This window comes from Bos grunniens, chromosome 18 (genome assembly GCF_055505025.1).
Source record: "Bos grunniens cultivar Pamir isolate PY7600 chromosome 18, Bosgru_T2T1.0, whole genome shotgun sequence".
NCBI lineage: Eukaryota > Metazoa > Chordata > Mammalia > Artiodactyla > Bovidae > Bos > Bos grunniens.
In genome coordinates, this window is record NC_141182.1 from 22,311,335 (window position 1) to 22,334,624 (window position 23,290).

A 23,290-nucleotide genomic window follows, 5' to 3' on the forward strand; every position below is an offset into this window, starting at 1 on the left:
ATCCATACTCGGTGGCATCAAAAACCTCCTTAAAATGGTTGTCTTTGTAGTTTAAAACTCATTTCTTTTTCAAGTTGTTGATTTGACCAGAGATGGATGTACAAAAAAACCTTCTTAAAATGTCTCTATTCTTTTCCTTGGGCTTCCCAGGTGGCTCACTGGTAAAAATATCCACCTGCTAAGCAGGAGATGTGGTTTCAATCCCTGGATCTTGAAGATCCCTCGGAGAAGGAAATGGCAACCCACTCCAGTATTCTTCTCTGGGAAATCCCATGGACAGAGGATCCTGGCAGGCTACAGTCCATGGGATTGCAAAAGAGTTAGACATGACTTAGAAACTAAACAACAATTCTTTTTCTTGGGCTACAAGCTACAGCTATTATCATTGGGACCCTCTAGAATAAAGCAGCCTGAAGACTTATAGTATAAAAGATAATAAATACTGATTTTTCTTATTAATATTCTTTTGTTAAATCAATCTGCTTATCAAATAATTGAGTATTATTGCTTTATTATGTTGTATGTTGGTATTAGTCACGTGAATTAGTTGGTATTAGTCACATTACATCATCTTTTTTCTACATTTTTTTTTTAACATTTTGGCCACACTGCGTGGCATGTGGGGTCTTAGCTCCCTGACCAGGGATTGAACCCACACCGTCTGTAGTGGAAGCACGGATCCTAACTGTTGGGCTGCTAGGGAAGTCCTACATCGTGATTATTGTATTCAGTCTCAGCTTCCTCACTAATGTGTGCTGTGCACATCTCTATCACATCACAGATACCAAGCCTATAGAGCAGGAGTCGGCAAACACTTTCTGTATAAAGGACCAGATAATAAAGATTTTCAACTCCAGAGGCCTCTGGTCTGTGTCTTAGCTACTCAACCATGTTGTTGTGTGTGAAAGCAGCTGTGGATAGGATGTCAGTGAACGGGCCTGACTATTCTTGTTAAACTTCACAGAAGCAGGTGATGGGACCGATTTGCCTATGGGCTAGAGTGGGGTTCACGGACTTGAATGCCTGTCGGGGGCCAGGCAGGTATCCAATGGAGTCACGTGGCTGACGGAACTGCCACTTGTGCCTTGTCTGAAAGATGCAGCTACTTCTTACTTATGGCCACTTGTGACCGGCTCAGTGAGACCTGAGTTTGTAATTCACGAGTAGCTGGAGCAACTTCCTGGTGGTCCAGTGGCTAAGACTCTGAGCTCACAATGCATGGGGCCCAGGTTCGATCCCTGCAACTAAGACTGGGCACAGTCACATAAATGAATAAATCTATGTTAAAAAAAAAAAAAAAGAATAAGCTTCAGAGTCAGACAGACCTAAATTGAATTGTGCTTACTAGCAGTGTGAACCTAGACAAGTTATTGTTTTTTTTAAAGAATAGCTGGAAATTGGTATTTTAGGCAAAGCACTTTTATCAGTAGGCAGCTAATTTAGATTCAATCAGAAAATATTGTACAGGTCAGGCTATATACCTTTGAGAACTCTTTTCTGGTCCATAGGATCTAATTTAGAAGTGCTGGTCTTTTCAGGTATAATTATGTATAATGAAGAACTTCCTGTCATACTTTGACCACCTGAGGAGAAGAGTCAACTCATTGGAAAAGACCCTGATGCTGGAAAAGACTGAAGGCAAAAGGAGAAGAGAGTGGCAGAGGACGAGATGCTTAGATAGCATCACTGACTCAATGGACATGTATTTGAGCAAACTCCGGGAGATAGCAAAGGACAGGGAAGCCTGGTATGCTGCAGCCCATAAAGTTGCAAAAAGTTGGTCAAGACTTGGCAACTGAACACCACCACCAAGAACTTGTTGGTGAATGTTATTAGACACTTGTTGGTGAATATCATTAGACACTTGTTGGTGAATATCATTAGACATGGGCAGCACATATCTAGTTCAGGTGCTGCTAACTACCTATTCTAGTGCTGTGACAGACATCAATAATCGATCATACCACTCTATCCTGCTGAGCTTAGAGTGATTCACCACCAGACCTCAAAAAAGCTACAGCTGGTAAATTCACTGTGTCCTTTGTAGCTCAGCTGGTAAAGACTCTACCTGCAATTCAGGAGACCCCTGTTTGATTCCTGGGTGGGAAGATAGGGAAGGGATAGGCTGGGGAAGGAATAGGCTATCCACTCCAGTATTCTTGGGCTTCCCTGGTGGCTCAGACGGTAAAGGATCAGCCTGCCATGCGGGAGATGTGGGTTTGATCCCTGGGTTGGGAAGATCCTCTGGAGAAAGGAACAGCTACCCACTCCAGTATTCTAGCCTGGAGAATTCCATGGACTATTCAGTTCATGGAGTTGCAGAGTTGGACACGACTGAATGACTTTCACTTTCTTCTGATATGTAAGGTATTTGTCAACCCTGTTCCAGAGGATTCTCTTTAAAATGTATTTTGGATTAACCCAGAAAATGGCATTGAACTTTTAAACTCTGTGATTTTAAAGAATCTAGCCAGAAATTGCTCTTAACCACAGAGTATTTGAGAAAATATATATCATAAATAACAACAGATAGGACAGAAGGTAAAATCCTGTTCCTATGGCAGTATCAGATTTTAGATTCAAACTTAGGGAATTGAAGACTATCCACAGTTGGATGTGTCCTTAAAAACTTCAGTAGCATTCCTTCTTTGACGACACCTGAACTTGTTTTTCTGGTGTGTCTTTTTTCACCATACCTGTGTGAAGTAATGGGAATGAATAGTTATAAAGGGCAGGTCCTTTTTTTCTTTCTCTTTCTGTCCCTGATGCTGGTTTACAGATACTAGATAGAGTGTAAGATGTTCAGAATTTAAGGACTCTGTATTTGAATATATGCCATCTGGGATGCAGGTAACTTTCGGATTGTGTATGTGACATGCTGGATGTGATGCTGCCTAAGTAAAAGGTGTTTTATTGTTCATTTTGATTGCATAAAATTTACATCTTTTGTATTCTGCCCTCTGTGAGTCTAAACCATACTTGTCTTTCAAGTTTGATCATCTCTAAGAATTTTGTTCTACTTGTTCTAGCCTGCATTGAACCTGTCCTTTAGATTTCTTGAATGTTGAGAACTGTGCTAATTCAGCAGTGTCATACTTTATTATTACATTATTTGACTTATTTGCATTTGTTATTCGCCCACCCCCTGCCATAATTAACATTTTCTTTTCCTGTCATCTTGCACAGTAAAGACCATGAATGGTGTGAACTGAGAGAGCATACTATGTTTAAGTAGGCAATTTAGAACAAATGTTCATTGGATGTCATTTATATGCCAGTTGTTCAGCTGCTAAGTCATATCCAATTCTTTGCAACCCCATGGACTGTAGCACGCAGACTTCCCTGTCCTTCAGTATCTACTGGAGTTAGCTCAAAGTCATGGCCATTGAGTCGGTGATGCTATCTAGCCATCTCATCCTCTGTCACCCCTCTCCTTTTGCCTTCAGTCTTTCCTAGCATCAGGATCTTTTCCAGGCTCTTCGCATCAGGTGGCCAGAGTATTCAGCTTCGGCATCAATTCTTCCAATGTGGAGTTCTAAATGTGGATGAAACAGAAAAATGGACCCTGCATTTGAAGACCAGAGTCTAGTGGTTTAAAGTCTAGTGAAGTGTAGTTGCTCAGTCGTGTCCGACTCTTTGCGACCCCATGGACTGTAGCCTACTAGGCTCCTCCATCTATGGGATTTTCCAGGCAAGAATACTGGAGTGGGTTGCTATTTCCTTCTCCAGGAGATCTTCCCAACCCAGAGATTGAACCCGGGTCTCCCACATTGTAGGCAGATGCTTTACCCTCTGAGCCACCAGGGAAGTCTAGTGGATTAAAGTCTAGTGGAGTTTAAAATGTTCCATTTCTAGTAGTCAGTGATGAACATTCACAACTCCGCTGGAAGTAAAGCTCCACTGGGCATAGGTCTTTGTTTCATTTACTGATAAACCCCACGTGCCCAGGTCAGCACGTCGTTTATTGTAACTGCTCAATAAATATTTCTTAGATGAACTTTTACATGTTTTTATGTAGGTATGGGACAGTTAATGTAGGTGAATCATAGGGTGTGCCTTCTACTTCCTTTACTTGTCTCTCCTGTTTATTCCAGCCATGTAATTCTCTTTCCAGAAAAAATCAGTCTTGAGTTTTCTTCCAGAAATATTATTAATATATGCACATATACACACATATATGTGTATGTGGGTTTTTTTTAATACAAATTATAGCCTATTCCTTTCTTTCTCTTAAAAATATAGGAGATAGTTTTCTATCATTGCATGCCCATATTATTTTTAGTGGCTATATAGTGTTTTTATTGCCTGAACATTTCATATTTTATTAAACCAGAAATTTATTGATGGATGTTGAAGTTATTCTGATCTTTTGCTTTTATAAACAGTGCTCTAGTAAATAGCCTCCTTCAATTTGCAACCTCTGCAAGTAGGAATTTTAGTATACATTTCTAAAAGTGGTATTGTGGAATTCCTACAAATTCAAAGGTTTTTAAAAATAAAAAAAAATTTTTAATAATAAAAACGAGTTACATTTGTAATTTTGATAGGTATTGCAGATAATCTTCCATAGAGAATATGAATATGCCATTTTGCTCCACTCTTACTAACATTATATTTTATTAAAGTGCTTATTTTTTTCTGATCTAATAGGTGAAAAATATCTATTATGGCTTTGTTTTGTGTGTTTGAACGTCTTTTTATATGTTTACAAACTCCATTTTATGTCTTCTGTCTTTATAACTTTTGCCCATTTTTCTCTTTGATTATTGATATTTATCTTTCTGATGTGTAGAAGTTCTTTATATGGTTAAAAAAAAGTCCCTGGCCAAGCTTGCTTGTTTATATTTCTGTGTTAATTATAGAGTCAGCTTGTCTAGGACCAAACCCAGTGAACTAAAAATCAATCCTGTTGGTATTTTTATTGTGTTTATGTCAAATTTATGGATGACTTAGGGAGAACTGGCATTTCTGTAATGTTTCACCTTATTTCTCAAGAACATAATATGTCTTTGCATTTGTTTGAGTGAGTCATTATGGTGATAAAGGATACTGTCTTAACTTTTTCTATTAACTTTCTGATGTTTTCCTATTAAAATATGTTGGCTTTGAGATAAATCTATATTGTATCATGTAAAGGAACTAGTCATCTATTGCTCTTATTGAGGTTTTTATCATGAAAGGATGTATGTTATCAATTATTTTTGTGTATCTGGTGACTCATGTATTTTTTGTTTGTTTTCATCTATGAATATGATGAATTTTAAGTATTGTTGTTGTTCAGTCACTAAGTCGTGTTCAACTCTTTGCGACCCTGTGGACTGCAGCACGCCAGGCTTCCCTGTCCTTCAGTATCTTCTAGAATTTGCTCAAACTCATGTCCACTGAATCAGTGATGCTGTCTAACCATCTCATCCTCTGCCACTCTCTTTTCCTTTTGCCTTCAATCTTTCCCAGCTTTAGGGTCTTTCCCAGTGTGTTGGCTCTTCCCATCAGGTGGCCAAAGCATTGGATTTCAACTTTAGCATCAATCCTTCCAATGAATATTCAGAGTTGATTTCCTTTAGGATTAGCTGGTTTGATCTCCCTGCTGTCCAAGGGACTCTCAAGAGCCTTCTCCAGCACCACTGTTCAAAAGCATCAATTCTTCAGTGTTCAGCCTTCTCCAGCGTCCAACTCGCATATCTGTACATGATTGTTGGAAAAACCGTAACTTTGACTAGATAGACCTTTTTCAGCAAAGTGATGTCTCTGATTTTTAAAATGTTGTCTATGTTTGTCATAGTTTTCATTCCAAGGAGGAAGCATCTTTAATTTTGTGGTTGCAGTCACGTCCGCCGTGATTTTGGAGCCCAAGAAAATAAAATCTGTCACTGCTTCTACTTTTTACCTTCTGTTTGCCGTGAAGGAATGGGACCAGATGCTTGACCTTAGTTTTTTGAACGTTGAGTTTTAAGCCAACTTTTTCATTCTCCTCTTTCACCCTCAAGAGGCTCTTTAGTTCCTCTTCACTTTCTGTCATTGGCATGGTATCATCTGCATATCTGAGGTTGTTAATATTTCTCCCAGCAATAGACTATCCTTCTACTCCTGAAGTAAGTTCTACTTCGTCATGTTATTCTTGTAAAATGCTGCTGGATTTTGATTCTTTTTCCTTATATAGATCTTCCTCAACTTTCAGTGGGATTATCTCACAATAAACCCATTTTAAGTTGAAAATAGCATAAGTCAAAACTGCATTTAATACACATAACCAGCCAAACATCATTGTTTACCCTAGCCTGCCTTAAACCTGCTTGGAACACTTACATTAGTCTGCAGTTGAGTAGAGTCACCTAACACAAAGTGTATTGTAATAAAGTGCTGAGTATCCCATGTAATTTATTGGATATTGTACTGAAAGTGGAAATTAGGATGATTTGTATGCATAGTGAGTAGTTACCAGTGTATTGATTCTCCACCCTCCTGATCATGAGGCTCACTTGGAGTGGCTGCTGCCTAGCATCACAACAGTACTTTTCTGCATACTGCTAGCCCCTGATGGGACCAAAATTCAGCATCAAAGTATGGTTGCAACTCAATGCATATTGTTTCACACCATTGTAGAGTTGAAAAATCATTAAGTTGAGCCATAGTTAAGTTGGGGACCGTCTATACTATTAATATATTTAGAAATTATGCATTGGTTTTGGATGTGAGACTGGTGTGTGTGTGTGTGTGTGTATTGGATTTGATACATATTCTTGTCTTTATGAAAAGAATCTGGACACTATTTTGTGTTCTTGAACAATTTACAATTTATTGAAATTGCACTCTTCTTAACTGTTTGATAGAATTTTCCTTTGCAACTCTCTAGTCCTGTGTTCCTTGACTTCTTCTATACCTTCTGTGGCTTTTTAAGTCATTCTACCTCTTCGGGGGTCAATTTTGGCCATTCATATTTTCCTAAAAACCTATGCAGATTTTCTGATTTAGTTACATGAAACTGAACAAAATAATCATCTTTAATTTTCTTTGATACCTGCGGTTATTTCCTTACCACTTTCAGATTTTTTTATCAAAAAAAAAATTAATGACATGTTAAAATATTTTAAAGAATGTGTTTTTTTTTTTAAATGATGCAAATAGAATATATAGTTCACTTATCCATATTTTATTAAAACTTCAGTTATTCTTAAGGTAACTATGAAATTCAGAACTTTAGATGAAACATTCCTGACAACTCTCTTTTCTTTTGACAGGCCCTGAAGAGGAAAGTGAGGACGACCCTCAGCTTGAAGGCAGAGATCCTGATATTTGGCATGTTGGTTTTAAGATCTCGTGGGACATAGAGACACCTGGTTTGGCGATACCCCTTCACCAAGGAGACTGCTACTTTATGCTTGGTAATGCGAGGATCAAAGCCATACTGATGCTCTAGTGTCTTAAGTTTTAGATTATTGGGTACATATTTTGCATATGTCTTTTGAAGTAAACTTTGTAAGTTTTTCATATGATAATGAAGCTTCTACATGTAACTTGATTTTTTTTTCTTTTTAAGATACTGCTAATTTTAAAAGTTGCTTTTCTTTTCATTCTAAGTGTTGATGGCGTTCCCCAAAGTACTAACCAGTTTTCAAGATTTTTTTCATCAGAGCCCCTAAATCATCTCAATCACCTTATTAATGTGAAGTTTAAAAAAATATGTCCCTGTCTCTGTAGGTTTTTAGTGAAAGTTTTTTCTAGTTTTGAATTTAGTTTCCTCTCAGGAACAGCTGGCCTGACAACACAGCCTCTTCCTCTACTCCCTGCCCCCTACTCCCTCCCAAGTTCCGCTCATTTCCCTCACTTAGTTCTCTGGGAAACAATATTTCAGCCCTGGTCAGCCTTGCTGAAGCTACGAAGTTTGGGGAGTTTGGAGAGCTTCATTTTTTGTTTCTTACTCTAAGTTTTTTTTTTGTTTTGTTTATTTTTAGACTTTCTGTTTGCTTTCTGATGCACAGCATGCAAACATTATCCTTTTTTTCCTTACAGAGCCTCTTAGGGTTTATTTTGTCCTTGGCTCTCACTCCTAATTATTTTGGGGTTAATCTCACTCTTACCTGCCTAGGGGAATCTACTCATGTGTTTGGTTTTAGAGCCAGGAACATCAAGGCTCAAACCCAGTGTTTATAATAAGAATTATCTCCCAATAATAGAGTGTCTGTAGAGGGTCCTCTTTGTGCTTCGTAAGTTTCAGGAGATACTGGAAATGGATAACACTTGGTCCTTACTTTCTAGGAATTATGAGTTTGGGGTAGCCATTCAGTCATGACCTCACTAAATGTTTTCCAAATTTCATTCATTCACACACTAGCTTCAAGTTTCTTGCCATATTCCTGTGCTACCCATACTAGTATTGTTGTTGTTGTTTAGTCAGTAAGTCTAGTCTGACTCTTTGAGACCCCACGGACTGCAGCATGCCAGGCTTCCCTGTCCTTCATTGTTTCCCGGAGTTTGCTCAGATTCATGTCCATTGAGTTGGTGATGCTATCTAACCATCTCATCCTCTGTCATCCCCTTCTCCTTTTGCCTTCAATCTTTCCCTGCATCAGTGTCTTTTCCAGTGAGTTGGCTGTTCCCATCAGGGGGCCAAAGTATTAAAGCTTCAGTTTTAGCATCAGTCAGGGTTGATTTCCTTTAGGATTGACTGATTTGATCTCCTTGCAGTCCATGGGACTCTCAAGAGTCTTCTCCAGCACCACATTATTACTTATGTAATATTTCTCTCTAGATAAACTGTTTTTTTTTTCTTGAACAGAAATGAGTTTATTTTAGGTGATTTTATATCTGAAATGGAAAACCAGTATCACTTAACATAGTTAGAAGAATCGTACAGAGTGAAAGTAAAGTCATCTTAGTATCTGGTGCTTTTGTTTCCTGAAGACTCTGAGACTCAGGCCTGTTCTGTCTTCAGTCACTATTAGGGAGAGGTGTTAACCCAATCATGGTACCAATTTTGGGCTTTCTCCTTTGTGGCAACAGGAAGATTGGAAGATCATGATGCAGGGAATTACTTTCTCCCAGTGCGATTCAGTAGTAAATTCTTAAATTCTTTTCGTGGAGGAGTCCTGCATTTGTCGCACACTATTCTTCTGTTGTTGTTCAGTCATTAGGTCGTGTCCAACTCTGCGACCCCAGGGACTGTAGCCTGCCAGGCTCCTCTCCTCCACTGTCACCCGGAGTTTGCTCAAATTCATGTCCGTTGAGTTGGTGATGCTGTCTAACCATCTCATCCTCTAAGTAAGCTCCAAATCTCTTGCCTTCTATTTGCATGTTGCTTTCCAGTTTACAGATCAGTTTCGCATAAGCCATCTCAATCAATCTCCAAACAGCCTTGCTAGGGAGATGGTGCAGAGTATCAATCTGTTTTTAAGTAATTTGCCCAAGGTCACTCAGTTCGTGTGAGGCAGAACAGAGGGCAGTATGTGGTCGCGTGTTTCTTATTCGGTGCTTTTCTTGCTCTCAAAGGGACCATTTAGATTTGATCCCAATTCATTGAAGATGTCGAGGTGGGAATGCTTTTAGGGGTAAAGTCATCTCTTCATCTGCCCTGCTCCTGCTTATCTCAGGATTTGAGTTTCTATTCTCAAGTCTTTGCCTCATCGTTGAGCATCATTTATAGGTAAAACAGATTATTATTTCATTTTTTAATATACCACCCAGATGTGGATATTTACCATGAATATAAATAGGTTGTCATTTCAGCCAGTAAATCACTTTCCTTTTGGGTACTCTGAGTTTCTATTAATATTTTGCATCTTTAAAAGAAATGGGAGTCAGAATAGTGCTATTTTAAATAGCTTTATTAACTTTCTATGTATAAAAGTAGTAAATGACATTGTAAAGGTTCAGCTACTTTCCATTTATTTAGTAACATCTCATGTTTTCTTTTCTGATTGAAAAAGCAGTATATGCTCATTGTAGAGAAAAGAAACTCTGAAAAGTATAAAGTGAAAAGAAGAAAATAAAAATCAGGTTCATGCCTATTTCGGTATATTCCTTTTCAGACTTTTTCAACGTGTACATAAATATGTACCTGGAATGGCAGTTGTTGGTGTCTTAGTGACTAAGTCATGTCCGACTCTTCTGTCACCCCATGGACTGTAGCCCCCCGGGCTCCTCTGTCTGTGGGATTTCCCAGGCAAGAATAATGGACTGGGTTGCCGTTTCCTACTCCAGGGGCTCTTCCTGACTCAGGGATCGAACCTGTGTCTTCTGCCTTCTCAGGCGGATTCTTTACCACTGAGCCACCAGGGAAGCCCAGGAATAACAGTAGTATATGAATAACAGCTATGTTTACTGTGGACTAATGACAAGTCAAGCCTTCTGTGAATCTTCTCAGTAACCCTGAGAAGTAGATACCAGCTCTGTTCAGAAAGAAGATCAGGTTAGATTGATGTAGTGACTTAGCCATGGTTACACAGTGGGAAAGAATCATGGATTGAAACTTGTCACTTTAGCCCACCTGTGCTCTGATACCCATGTCAGGCCATCTGGACCCTGTACCTGGAGGCCTTCTGCACCCCTGTCCAGCACTGACCCCTGCTCTGAGCTTCTCTGCCTTACCTGAAGGCTTAAGACTTAATTGTTCAGAAGGGCAGAAAGGAAGGTGACGATGGTGGTCTGTTTGCTTCTTTCTTTTCCAGTTCATTTTTTAAAAGTTATTTATCCGTTTATTTATTTTCGGCTTGTTGCTCTATGTGGGCTTTCTCTAGTCGTGGCGAGCAGGGGCTACTCTTCATTGCAGTGCGTGGGCTTCTCATTGTGGCTTCTCTTATTGGAGAGCACAGGCTCTAGGGCACGTGGGCTTCAGCAGTTGGGGCTCCCAGGCTCTCGAGCATGGACTCAGTAGTTGTAGACCATGGGCTTAGTTGCTCCGAAGCATGTGAGATCTTCCCAGATCAGGGATGGAACCAGTGTCCTCTGCATTGCAAGGTGAACTCTTAACCGCTGGACTACCAGGGAAGCCCTCCATTTCTTTTTAAAGTTATGTTTTTCTTGGCTCAGAAATTACATTAAAAATGAAAATATTAAATAATTGCATTGTCCTTTTAACTTATAATGAATATACATTTTTATAATATACATTGGTTCCAGTTAGCTGTTGTAGGTGATAAAGGAAGATAGTTGTCATTTTATAGCAGCTGATATCTGAGACATAACATCTAGTTCTGATTTCCAAACTCTTGCCTTCAGATAAAGGTGAAATAACTGATAACTTAGTGAACTAGGCCAAGCATAGCACACTGCACCTCAAGTTTGTGCTTGGAATCTGTTTTCTTATTAAGATGTCATATTCGATTTCTAAAATGACTTGTCCCGCATCTTCTCTTAGGCTAAACAAAAGAAAAATAAAAGCAACCGTGGTGGAAAGCCACCTTTTCTCTTTACTTTTTAAAAGCCAAGGACTCTAAAGAACCCTGTCCCGGGATCCCTGCCCTGTGCTGATACCTGAAATCTGAACTTCATAGCACTTTTGAAAAGGAAACAGTTTAGCTCAATTTATAATAATATATTGGTCTGCAGAGGAAGTGCAGACCAAACCCTGCTGTCTCAAGTCAGTCCTCCAGGGGTGTCTGATGGGGAACGTGCCGGGTGCCTGTAATAAATCCACTGCCTGTGGAATTGAGTGAAGGCCCTGCTGGCAGTGCCTGAGGACACGCTTAACTGGGGTTGTCACGGTTTTACTTTTAAATTGGAATCTTTGCCCTAATCTCAGAGTTAGACATGACCAGATTTGCAAGCAGATTTACAATTTTCACTAATTTTCCAACCAGGACTTCAAAACACACTTAGAGAAGAAAAAAAAAAAATACACTCTGGTCTTTCTCAGAATGGGATGATTTACTTTGCCACAGATGTTTTCCATAGACTGAAGGCAACCAGGGAGTTAGGGACTTAAAAGTGGCTTGGAGACAAACTGTGGGTTTGTTTTTTGTGTGGAACCGATTATACAGTTCAAGGGACATCAACCAAATCATGTTCATTAAGCCGGAGCCGACTGTAGACGTGGGATGGTTCAGGACAAAGGTGAGTGTTAGATAAACATTTTGGACAAACCTCCTCCCCTCACCCCTTTATTTATTATTTTTCACATATCACTCTTCATGACTCTGTTCTCTCTACTCTCTTTACTTTTGTTTCCTTAAAACCAACTACATCTCATTTTCACATGTCATTATTGTGCCAATTAACTATTTTGAAGCTTCGGTTGCCAAGTAAAAATTGCACGACAAAAAAGAACAGCAATATAAATTGAAATGCACAGTATCTCCTTTTTGGGTTGGCGTTCCCTCACCAGCAGTTTAGGATGGAATAATAGAAAGGCCAGGTGACTTTCAGGTTCAGGGTGGAATAAGAGAAAGGTCAGGTGACGAGCTTCCCTCAGGTTCCCCTCTTGTCTGTGGGCTGTGCGTTGTTAGCACCGCTCTGAGCCTCTGCCTCCAGTGAAAAGCTGGTGCTTCATGACATTTGCTTCCCAGGGTTACTGTGAAGTCAAATAAAAAAGTATAGGGGACCTGTTTACAGGGCAGGGATAGAGACGCAGATGCAGAGTGGACTTGTGGACACAACGGGGAAGGAGAGGCTGGGATGAATTGAGAAAGTAGCACTGAAATGTATACACTGCTGCTGCTGCTAAGTCACTTCAGTCGTGTCCGACTCTGTGCGACCCCACAGACGGCCGCCCACCAGTCTCCCCCATCCCTGGGATTCTCCAGGCAACAACACTGGAGTGGGTTGCCATTTCCTTCTCCAATGCAGGAAAGTGAAAAGTGAAAGTGAAGTCGCTCAGTCGTGTCCGACTGTTAGCAACCCCACAGACTGCAGCCTACCAAGCTCCTCCGTCCATGGGATTTTCCAGGCAAGAGTACTGGAGCGGGGTGCCACTGCCTTCTCCGAAATGTAAACTCTACCATGTGTGAAATAGATAGCTAGTGGGAAGTTGCTCTATAGCACATAGAGTCAGCTCAGGGCTCTGTGATGACCTAGAGGGGTGGGAGGGAGATTCAAGAGGGAGGGACACGTGTATACGTTTGGCTGATTCACTTTGTTATATGGCAGAAACCAATACAACATTGTAAAGCAGTTATTCTCCAATTAAAAAGAAATTTAAAAAGAAGTATCGAGACTTCCCTTGGTGGTCTAGTGGTTAAGACTGAGCTTCCAATGCAGGGGACCTGGGTTCAAGTCAATCCCTGGTTGGGGAGCTAAGCTCTCACATGCTATGTGGCAACAACAACAACAACAACAAAATATTAAAAGAAATTTAAAACATTTTTTAAACAGAGAAAGTTTATGGAAAGCGCTTTCTGAATTACAACTTGAACATGAGGACTCGTTAGAAGACTGGGACCTGGGTCATGGTGTATTGGAGAACCAGTGAGGGGAGGCTGCCAGAAGAGTGCTGAGTGCTGGGTTCTTACCTCGCTCCATGCCCTGAGCTTGGCCGGCTTTGCACCTAATCGTTCCATGTATATATTTCTGTAGCCACATAAAGGAACTACAAGGAAGGGAAATCTCCCCAGTTGATTCTTGCGGCTGGGAAGAGTTGCCATCTGGCCATTGTTGAATCAGAGCTCTGTAGTAACCGCAATCTTGCCTTGGTGGGGGTTGCATTTACTTATAGAGCCTGACCCGTGGTTTTCTTCTTGATGAGGTTCACCTTCTCTGAAATACCTATGGCTTAGAGCAGCCAGAGCTGGTGCACTGTGAGCGTTTGATGTGGTGTAACCTGAAAATGTGCCATGCGTCTACTTCGGGAGTCAACACGAGCAGCGGAGTTGGAGTTTGTAGCTCTGTGAGCAGGAAGAACAGAGGCCTCTAGGAGTTTAAAAGTCTCTTGACTGGGGCTCTTCTGGGGCTTCCCGTGGAGACCATGGTAGCTTTGTAAATCCTCCAGGTGTCTGTCAGTCCTGCCCTGTCTTAGACCTTTTGTTCATAGGAAAAGCCTTGTGTTATTTTTTCCTCTGACCCCTTTCCCTCCCTCCTCTAACCCCTGACTGACCAGCTGAAGCAAAAAAGACCTCTAATATATGGCTTAATCATAAATTCTAAATAATTATACTTTATTACCTCTCATGGGTCTTGAAATGTAGGTGCTACATTCTGCTTTCTGCCGAGGCAAGGGAATAATACAGAAACAGTAGTAAATTATAACTTCAGGCTGCAGTCGTAAGCTTGAGGAATTGCCATTTAAGTGGAAAGTGCTTGAACAGCCCAATGAGCAGCTGTCATGTCTATTTTCACTCTGAAACGTAGGAACATGACAGTATAGTTTCCGCTGCTTGTCCAGTGTGAACTTAGCGTGTTCTCCTTCCCTGCTCGGCAACCGCAGTATCTGCTTCTTGCTGTTCACTTTTTTTTGCACGGTTGAGGATGTGTCTCTCCTGAAACTTTTTGCTCTAAAATATTCCCCTAAATGCTGACATTTTCAAACTTGGGGTTTCTGACTTGATATCCCTGGTGGCTCAGATGGTAAAGAATCTGCTGCAATGCAGGAGACCCAGATTTGATCCCTGGGTAGGGAAATCCCCTGGAGAAGGAAATGGCAGCCCACTCCAGTATTCCTGCCTGAGAAATCCCATGGATTTCTGCAGTCTATGGGATAGCAAAGAGTTGGGCACGACTGAGCAACTAACACATACTTTACACGCCAGATTTTTTGGTCTTCAGACAAACTGGGGAGAGGACAAGGCCGGTGTCATAGGCTCTGAGAATAGGAACCTGAGTGTGTTCCTAGGTCCTTGGAAGGATCTGCCATTTTCTTACCATATCTAGTCTTTTTGTTTATTTCTGTAGTATTTCTGTTGTGAACTTTACTTGAAGTATATGTGATGAGTACCTCCTGAGGGCCAGGCACTGAGCTGGAGGCTTTGATATATTTTATTTATTTATCGTAACAAACCTGTGAGGTGTGTAATCGTCCCCTTCTAGTCACCTTTTTTTTTTTTTCCCCAGAAAAGAAAATTGATGGGAATGGACTGCTAGTGGGTAGTATATGGTTTCTTTTAGGAGTATGAAAATACTCTCAAATTAGTTTATGATGATGGTTGCACAATTCTGTGAATGCACTAAAATGCAGTGAGTTGTATATTTTCAATGAGTGAATTATTTGATATGTGAATTGTATCTCCATAAAGCTCCATAAAGTGAAGATGTTAGTTGCTCAGTCGTGTCTGACTCTTTGTGACCCCATAGACTGTAGCCCACCAGGCTTCTCTGTCCATGGGATTCTCCAGGCAAGGATACTGGTATGGGTTGCCATTTTCTGCTCCAGGGGATCTTCCCGACCCAGGGATTGAACCCAGGTCTCCTGCGTTGCAGGCAGATTCTTTACCGCCTGAGCCACCAGCACCAGGAAGCAGGTATGTGAACTGTATCTCCATAAAGCTCCATAATGGAGAAGACAATGGCACCCCACTCCAGTACTCTTGCCTGGAAAATCCCATGGACGGAGGAGCCTGGTAGGCTGTAGATCATGGGGTTGCCAAGAGTCGGACACGACTGAGTGACTTCACTTTCACTTTTCACTTTCCTGCATTGGAGAAGGAAATGGCAACCCACTCCAGTGTTCTTGCCTAGAGAATTCCGGGGACGGGGGAGCCTGGTGGGCTGTCGTCTCTGGGGTCGCACAGAGTCGGACACGACTGAAGTGACTTAGCAGCAGCAGCAAAGCTCAATAAAACCCCATTTTAAAAAGGAAATTGAAGCTCAGAGAGGTAAAATCACTTGCTCAAGGTGACATATCTAGTGAAGCTTACGTTTAAGTCCAGATTTTTCTGAGACAAACCTATTCTTTCTTCCGTGGAACTCGGCTAGCTCTACCAATTATATCGTTGTGGAATCTTTTTCTTTAAAAGTGTGGAAAAAGAATATTAGTTAAAAAACAAACAAACAAACAAAAAAGAATATTAGTTGACCAACTAATAGATGAATACACATATATTCTCACTGTTAAGGATTCAGATAATATGGAAGTGCGTAGAATAAAATGTAGAGGTACTCTTTTATCTTCTGTCTGTTCCTTTTATAAGCATTAACATAAATAGTTATGTAGATATGTTTATGTTACGGCTGCTTTTTTAAAAAACACAAATGGGACAGTACAGTATTGTGTTAGTTGAGTACCTAGGCTTTGTTGGACTTATGAACTAATTGGCCTTCAGATGGTACTCTCAGAACAAAACTCATTTGTATGTAGGGGACTTATTGTGTGTTAGTAGGTACATATGTGTATGTGTGTGTGTGTGTATACTACTTAGTTTTTTTAACTTAATAATATGTCCTGGAGATTTTTTTCATGTCAGTACCTCATCCATATTATTGTTGGTATTATAATAAAAATAATATATGTACTAGGAAATAAAAATTTAAACAGTGGAGGTTGATCTAAAATGGAAAGGAAAAATAAATAAATAAAAAATAAAATGGAAAGGGGGAAACTTTGCCACCTACCCCCAAGTTCCATTTCTTAGACGTAACTACTTTTCACTGTATTCACATTTTATTCCTTAGGCGATTCTTTCCTGCTTAACTGTTAAAATATCCTTAATACTTCAGTTTTTTCATTTAACAACTTTAAGGCCTGTCAGTCTTTCATGAAGAAAAATGTGGGATTGGCTCTCTTACACTCTCACTCTTCCTAACTTTTGTCACTTGATGTTTATTTTTAAGGTTTTTTTTCTCTTAATTGATCAACTTTATACCAAGACATAGATGCTCTCACTTGACTTCTGGTATTTCAGCCATGTCATTGCTGTCATATTTTTGAACTATATAATGTTTACAGGCTCATCTGTTATTTTGATGAGGGGACCATGCTTTCTCTGTATGTCGACAGTGTACAGTGTGTGTTATTAATTGTGCTTATGTGTGTGTTATTAATTGTAGAACCAAATGGAGTGACTGGACTCCTGCATAGAAGGTCTCATCCACTGTAATCACTAAACTTACATCAGTTGAAAGAACATGATGCAAATGTCAGGTCAAGATTTCAGACCTCACCAAAAGCTCAGGCTCGCGCTGCATTATTGAGGTGGTTTTGTGTTCGAGCCGTGGCTTTCTTGTTGCTTGGTTCTCCCTCTCTCCCTGGCGTTCATCACTGCCTTTCTCTGTCTTTACTGACTGGAGAGTCATGCCATGGTGCTGGCTCGATGCTATTAGATGTTGCATCATATGACTTAGTTAATGTTTTGATAAACACTGCCTTCTTCAAACCCATCTGACACAGTTTTACTGAGATTGCTTCTCATTGCACTCCTAGGAGAATTCCGTTGTCACTCAGGTCCTGTGTCTTCGTTCTTTTTCTGGAATTTTCTAAGAATGCCTTCTGACTACTATATTTTAGATTCCCCAAAATGTGTACCCTCTCCAGGACCCACCACAGTACTTTGAACATGGTAGGTGCTTTAATAAATATTGAATCAATGAGTGAAATTCCTCTTCATTCATGGCAGTATAGGCAAAAGGAAATATTTATTCTATCCTTAAAAGCTCCTGGCTGGAAAAGGTTTTAAAGACCCCTGCCAAAACAGATGGCCATTCATCTTATATTCTGGGATCTCTAGAGACAGCTTTTAGAATCTTCCATGACAGTCTATTCCTTCAGTGACCCATGCTTTACTTCCTCATAACTAATCCAGATAACGATGTGGCATCATAGAATTTTCCAAATGACACAGTGTCTGGATCAATTTGTACATTCTCTTCCATGTTTTTTTTTATAAGAACACCATCAAAGGTTAAAAAAAAAAAAGGTGCCTATGTGTTTTTTTTTAAGCTGAGGATGAATAATAATATTACTATGAATTATGAAGACCTTTTAATCTCTTATGGTTCATTCAATCAGTCATGTGGTATTGAATAATTCTCTATATGGGTTGGGTAGGTGGAGTGTTCCCCGTTGAGTGGCAGTCTCTCTCTCTGTCTCTTTTTAAATATTTATTTATTTACTTTTGGCTCTGTCGGGTTTCAGTTGCAGCATGTGGGATCTCTCATTGCCTTGCTGGCTCTTCATTGCAGCGTTGGCTCTTTGGTTGCGGAGCTTGGGCTTCGTTGCCTCACAGCATGTGAAATCTTAGTTCCCTAGCCAGCGATCGAATGCAGTCTCCTGCATTGGAAGGTGTATTCTTAACTACTGGACCACCAGGGAAGTCCCTGGCTGGCAGTCTTACTATGCCCTCTTTGGCTATTGGGTTATCTCTACAGCATAATTCATAAAAGTACAGGCTATGGGAAGGAATTTTTCAGGCTTTTAATTTGATTGCATATACTGTGTATGCTCTTTGCTCCTTCTGTAAAAACAGTGGGGGAATGACCATGAATGAAACCTTTAAAAAAATTTATTTATTTAATTGATTTTTGTTGACTGAGCTCAGGACTAGACCAGGAATGAATCTGACTTTCTTGAATCAGTCAGTTCCTGTAGCAGATTTCAAGCCCAATGTCCTCATTGGGCTTCCTTGGTGGCTCAATGGTAAAGAATCCGCCTGCAATGCAGGAGACAAAAGAGACACAGGTTTGATCCCTGGATGGGGAAGATGTCCTGGACAAGGAAATGGCAACCCTCTCCAGTATTCTTGCCTAGAGAATCCCATGGACGGAGGAGCTTGGCAGGCTGTAGTCCCTGGGGTTGCAAGAGTTGGACATGATTTAGCGACTAAGCCACCGCCACTACTGTGCCGGCACTATACCCCCATTAAACTGTCTCTGTGGAATAATTCTTCTAGGCCCAATAAACATTTCAACTTTTTTTTTTTTTTGACACAGTTCGAGGCTTTCAGGATCTTAGTTCTCCAACGATTTCTGGACACGGCATCAAAAGTGCCAGGAAATTTCCTACAAATTTTAAAAAGGTATAAATTATCGTCCTTAGTTCATTATAGTGACTTTGTTCTAAAACTGATCCTGGCATACCTCTTTCCCCTTACGTTTTCATATTGTTCACTCCACCTAGCTATATTTTCTCCTTCATTCTAGGTACACGTATAACTCACCTATTTAGGGTTGACATTAAAAAAATTTAATAGCCACAGTGACAGTGACACCAGCCATTCAGTGTGGTTGCCATAACTCTCTTTCCCTCCAGACTGTAGCAACTGATATAGCAGTCTTATGTCACCTATTAGAGCTAAGGTTTTTCAGAGCCACTATTAATTGTATTTCTGTACTGTGCACAGCACTTAGTGCCTTGTACAGAATAGGAACTTGCCGAGTATCTGGAGAGAACAGCCTTATTTCCTCCCTAAGTATTAGCCAGAAACCTTATCTTGGGCTTCTGTGGGGGCTCAGGTGGTAAAGAATCTGCCTGCAATGCAGGAGACCAGGGTTCAATCCCTGGGTCAGGAAGATGCCCTGGAGAAGGTAATGGCAACCTACTCCAGAATTCTTGCCTGGAGAATTACATGGACAGAAGAGTCTGGTAGGCTGTAGTCCATGGAGTCACAAAGAGCTGGACATGACTGAGCAACTAACACATTTGCTTTTTTTAAAAAAACAAAACTATCTTCAATTGCCAATGGAAAATCAGATATTGAAATAGAAGTGACTAAAGAAAGTAGTCAAAAGGTGTTTGAAGGAACAGAACTGAAGAGTTTAAGTGGCTATTCCAGTTTCATTCATTAGCTTTACTTGGAAGTTCTGGGGCCTGGAGTTCACTGGAGCAGTGGCTTTGTATATACAAAGTGGGAAGAGAAGAGACTTCATTCAAGTTTTCTGTTAACCTAACCTTCTCATCTCTCCATTTCCATGATCCCCTCTGCCCTTCTGTCTCATGGGAAGAGTTGCTACCAGGATGAGAAAAGGCAGCCCTTCCTAAAGTGGGATTAAAGTTCCTTTTGCTGATTTAGAAATCAAGAATGAATGATTAACCTCAAGAATGTATTCTCTTCTCAGCCCAACAATAAAATAAGCATTCCATAAAAGTTAATCTTAGAAAACAAAGAGAGAGAAAGGTGTGTACCCTGAGGTCATCTTCACCTCTGTACTTGTTTCTATAAAAGAGTTTTCAGTCCCCTGGAAAATACACTGCAAAAGATGTATAAAACGAACCAAAGCTCTTATTGCCCTTACTGATTTCAGTGTTCTTTCATTTCTTTTTGGGGAATGAATATCTCTTTTCTGAGGACCTCTTCATTGAGCATTCCCTTTTGCATTTAAAAAAGTCATCATACTTACTGTTTTATTTTTTATTGTTAAGTACAAAAGTAATAATGTATGCTGTCCAGTCAAAGATGCTGTGAAGGACTTCTCTGGTGGTCCCATGGTTAAGGATCTACCTGCCAGTGCAGGGGACATGGGTTCCATCCCTGGTCCAGGAAAATCCCACATTCCACAGGGCACCTAAGCCCCTGTGCCACAACTATGAAGCCTGCGCTCTAGAGCCCGTGAGCCACAACTACTAAATCCGTGAGCTGAAGCTACTTAAATCTGCACCCTAGAGTCCGTGCTCTGCAACAGAGAAGCCACCACAATGAGTAGCCCATGCACAGCAACTAGAGAAAGCCTGTGTGCAGCGATGAAGACCCACCCAGCCAAATTTAAATGTATAAATAAAAGAAAAAACCAACTCCCCCAAAAACAATCAATTTTAAGATGTGCTCTAAATTCAGAGATGCTAAAAATGAAATATTAGAATTGATGCTTACTGTAAAGAATTTGTAAACTATAAGGAAGTGTAAATTGGATAACAAAAATACATCACATAATATGACCACACAGAGCTAGCAACATTCATAACTATTTGATGTGATTCCTTCTAGCATTTTTTTCCTATACCTGGGAAAATATGTTTTCCCAAATATGCGAAAATTAATATCAGATTATATGGTATTAGGTATAATGTTAATATGATATTAATATCATTAGATATGATGTTTAGAAAATTAATATATTAGATATGTTTGGGAATACCAGGCCACCTTACCTGTCTCCTGAGAATCCTGTATGCAAGTCAAGAAGCAACAGTTAGAACCGGACATGGAACACCAGACTGGTTCAAAATTGAGAAAGGTGTGCATCAAGCCTGTATATTGTCACCTTCCTTATTTAACTTATATGCAGAGTACATCATGTGAAATGCCAGGCTGAATGAATCACAAGCTGGAATCAAGATTGCTGGGAGAAATATCAACAATCTCAGATATGCAGATGATACCACTCTAATGGCAGAGAGCAAAGTGGAACGTAAGAGCTTCTTGATAAAGGTGAAAGAGAGTGAAAAAGCTGGCTTAAAACTCAGCACTCAAAAAACAGATCATGGCATCCAGTCCCATCACTTCATGGCAGATAGATGGGAAACAATGGAAACAGCAACACTCTTTATTTTCTTGGGCTCCAAAATCACTGCAGATGGTGACTGCAGCCATGAAATTAAAAGACGCTTGCTCCTTGGAAGGAAAGCTATGACAAACCTAGACAGTGTATTAAAAAGCAGAGACATCACTTTGCCGGTAAAGGTGAACATTGTCAAAGCTAAAGTTTTTCCAGTAGTCATGTATGGCTGTGAGAGTTGGACCATAAAGAAGGCTGAGTGTTGAATAATTGATGCCTTCGATTTGTGATGCTAGCAAAGACACTTGAGAGTCCCTTGGACTGCAAGGAGATCAAACCAGTCAATCCTAAAGGAAATCAAGCTTGAATATTCATTGGAAGGACTGATGCTGAAGCTGAAGCCCTAATACTTTAGCCACCTGATGTGAAGAGCTGACTCGTTGGGAAAGATCCTGATGCTAGGAACGATTGAAGGCAAGAGGAGACGGGAACAACAGAGGATGAGATGGTTGGATTGTATTACCAACTCAATGGACATGGGTTTGAGCAAACTCCAGGAGACAGTGAAGGACAGGGAAGCCTGGTGTGCTACAGTCTATGGGGTCACAGAGTCGGACACGACTGAGCAGCTGAACAACAGCAACAACAATAATGTGTTATATCTTGTTTTTTTCCCAATAGTTTTTTGTCTTTTTTCTCCAATACTTATATATCTTGAATATTTTTCCTTATTAAATATTCCTCGAAAATGTGATTTTAAAAAATGGCTTAAATAGGAGTCCTCTACTTTTGTCATGCCATTTATTACCAGTGCCTTGGTATCAAATATATCTCTCTGGTGAACATCTTTGTACCTAATCTTTATCTGCACCTATGGTTATTTCTCTAGGAAGAGTTACTAGAAGTGAGCCACCTGAGTAAGGATGAGAGTGTTGATAGGTAAAGACTGTACATATTGCATGGTTAGACTGTTCTTCAGAATGTTCTCAGTTTGCCTTCCTACCTACAGTGTATGAAATGTGTTTATCAGTTCCTTTTACCAACCTACCTTATTGCGCCCTAGGCAACACCAGGCATTACAATTAAAAATGTTTTCTCCAATTTAATGAGTGAAAATAACATGCTGTTGTTTTAAAGTACACTTACTTGTTGATGATGTTGAACACTTTCCATGTTTTCATGGCCATTTGTATTCTTCTTTCTATTACTATTTATTAGCTGATCATCTTTTGCCCATTTTTCTGTTGACATGTTATTGACATGCATCTTGATGCTTACTTTATTCAGCTCTTCTGTTCTTTTACTGGGCATTAAAAAAAAAAACAAACATACTCTTTAAAATTTTTGACTTAGATTTTTTTAAACAATTCTTAAAAAAAAAAATTTTTTTTTTTTTAAATTTTTGACCCTGTTGCACAGCATGTTGGAGATGGCAATGGCACCCCACTGCAGTACTCTTGCCTGGAAAATCCCGTGGATGGAGGAGCCTGGTAGGCTGCAGTCCATGGGGTCGCTAAATGTAGGACACGACTGACCGAGTTCACTTTCACTTTTCATTTTCATGCATTGGAGAAGGAAATGGCAACCCACTCCAGTGTTGTTGCCTGGAGAATCCCAGGGATGGGGGAGCCTGGTGGGCTGCCGTCTATGGGGTCGCATAGAGTCGGACACGACTGAAGCGACTTAGCAGCAGCAGCAGCAGCACAGCATATGGGATCTTAGTTCCTGATCCAGGGATCAAACCCATGCCCCTTGCATTGGAAGCCTAAGGTCTTAACCACTGGCCTACCAGGGAAGTCCCTAAAATAAATTTTAATATAGAAAATTTTTTAGATGAAGTGTACTTACTTTCATTTATTATTATGTTCTTATTTCGTCACTAAGTCATGTCCAACTCTTTGTGACCCCATGAACTGTAGTCCACCAGACTCCTCTGTCCAGGGAGTTTTCCAGGCAGGAATACCTGAATGGGTTGCCATTCCCTTCTCCAGGGAATCTTCCC

General features: G+C 40.3%; 1 protein-coding gene across 13 annotated transcripts in view; it reads left to right on the top strand.

The window, feature by feature from the left end:
* Positions 1-23,290, top strand: part of FTO (FTO alpha-ketoglutarate dependent dioxygenase) — a 422,958-nt gene that overhangs the window by 139,493 nt on the left and 260,175 nt on the right. For all 13 annotated transcript variants that reach the window (XM_086350693.1, XM_086350688.1, XM_086350689.1 and 10 more), the window contains one exon: positions 7,239-7,382. In XM_086350693.1, the coding sequence (XP_086206819.1) occupies positions 7,239-7,382 (144 nt within the window). The remainder of the gene's footprint in view (positions 1-7,238; positions 7,383-23,290) is intronic.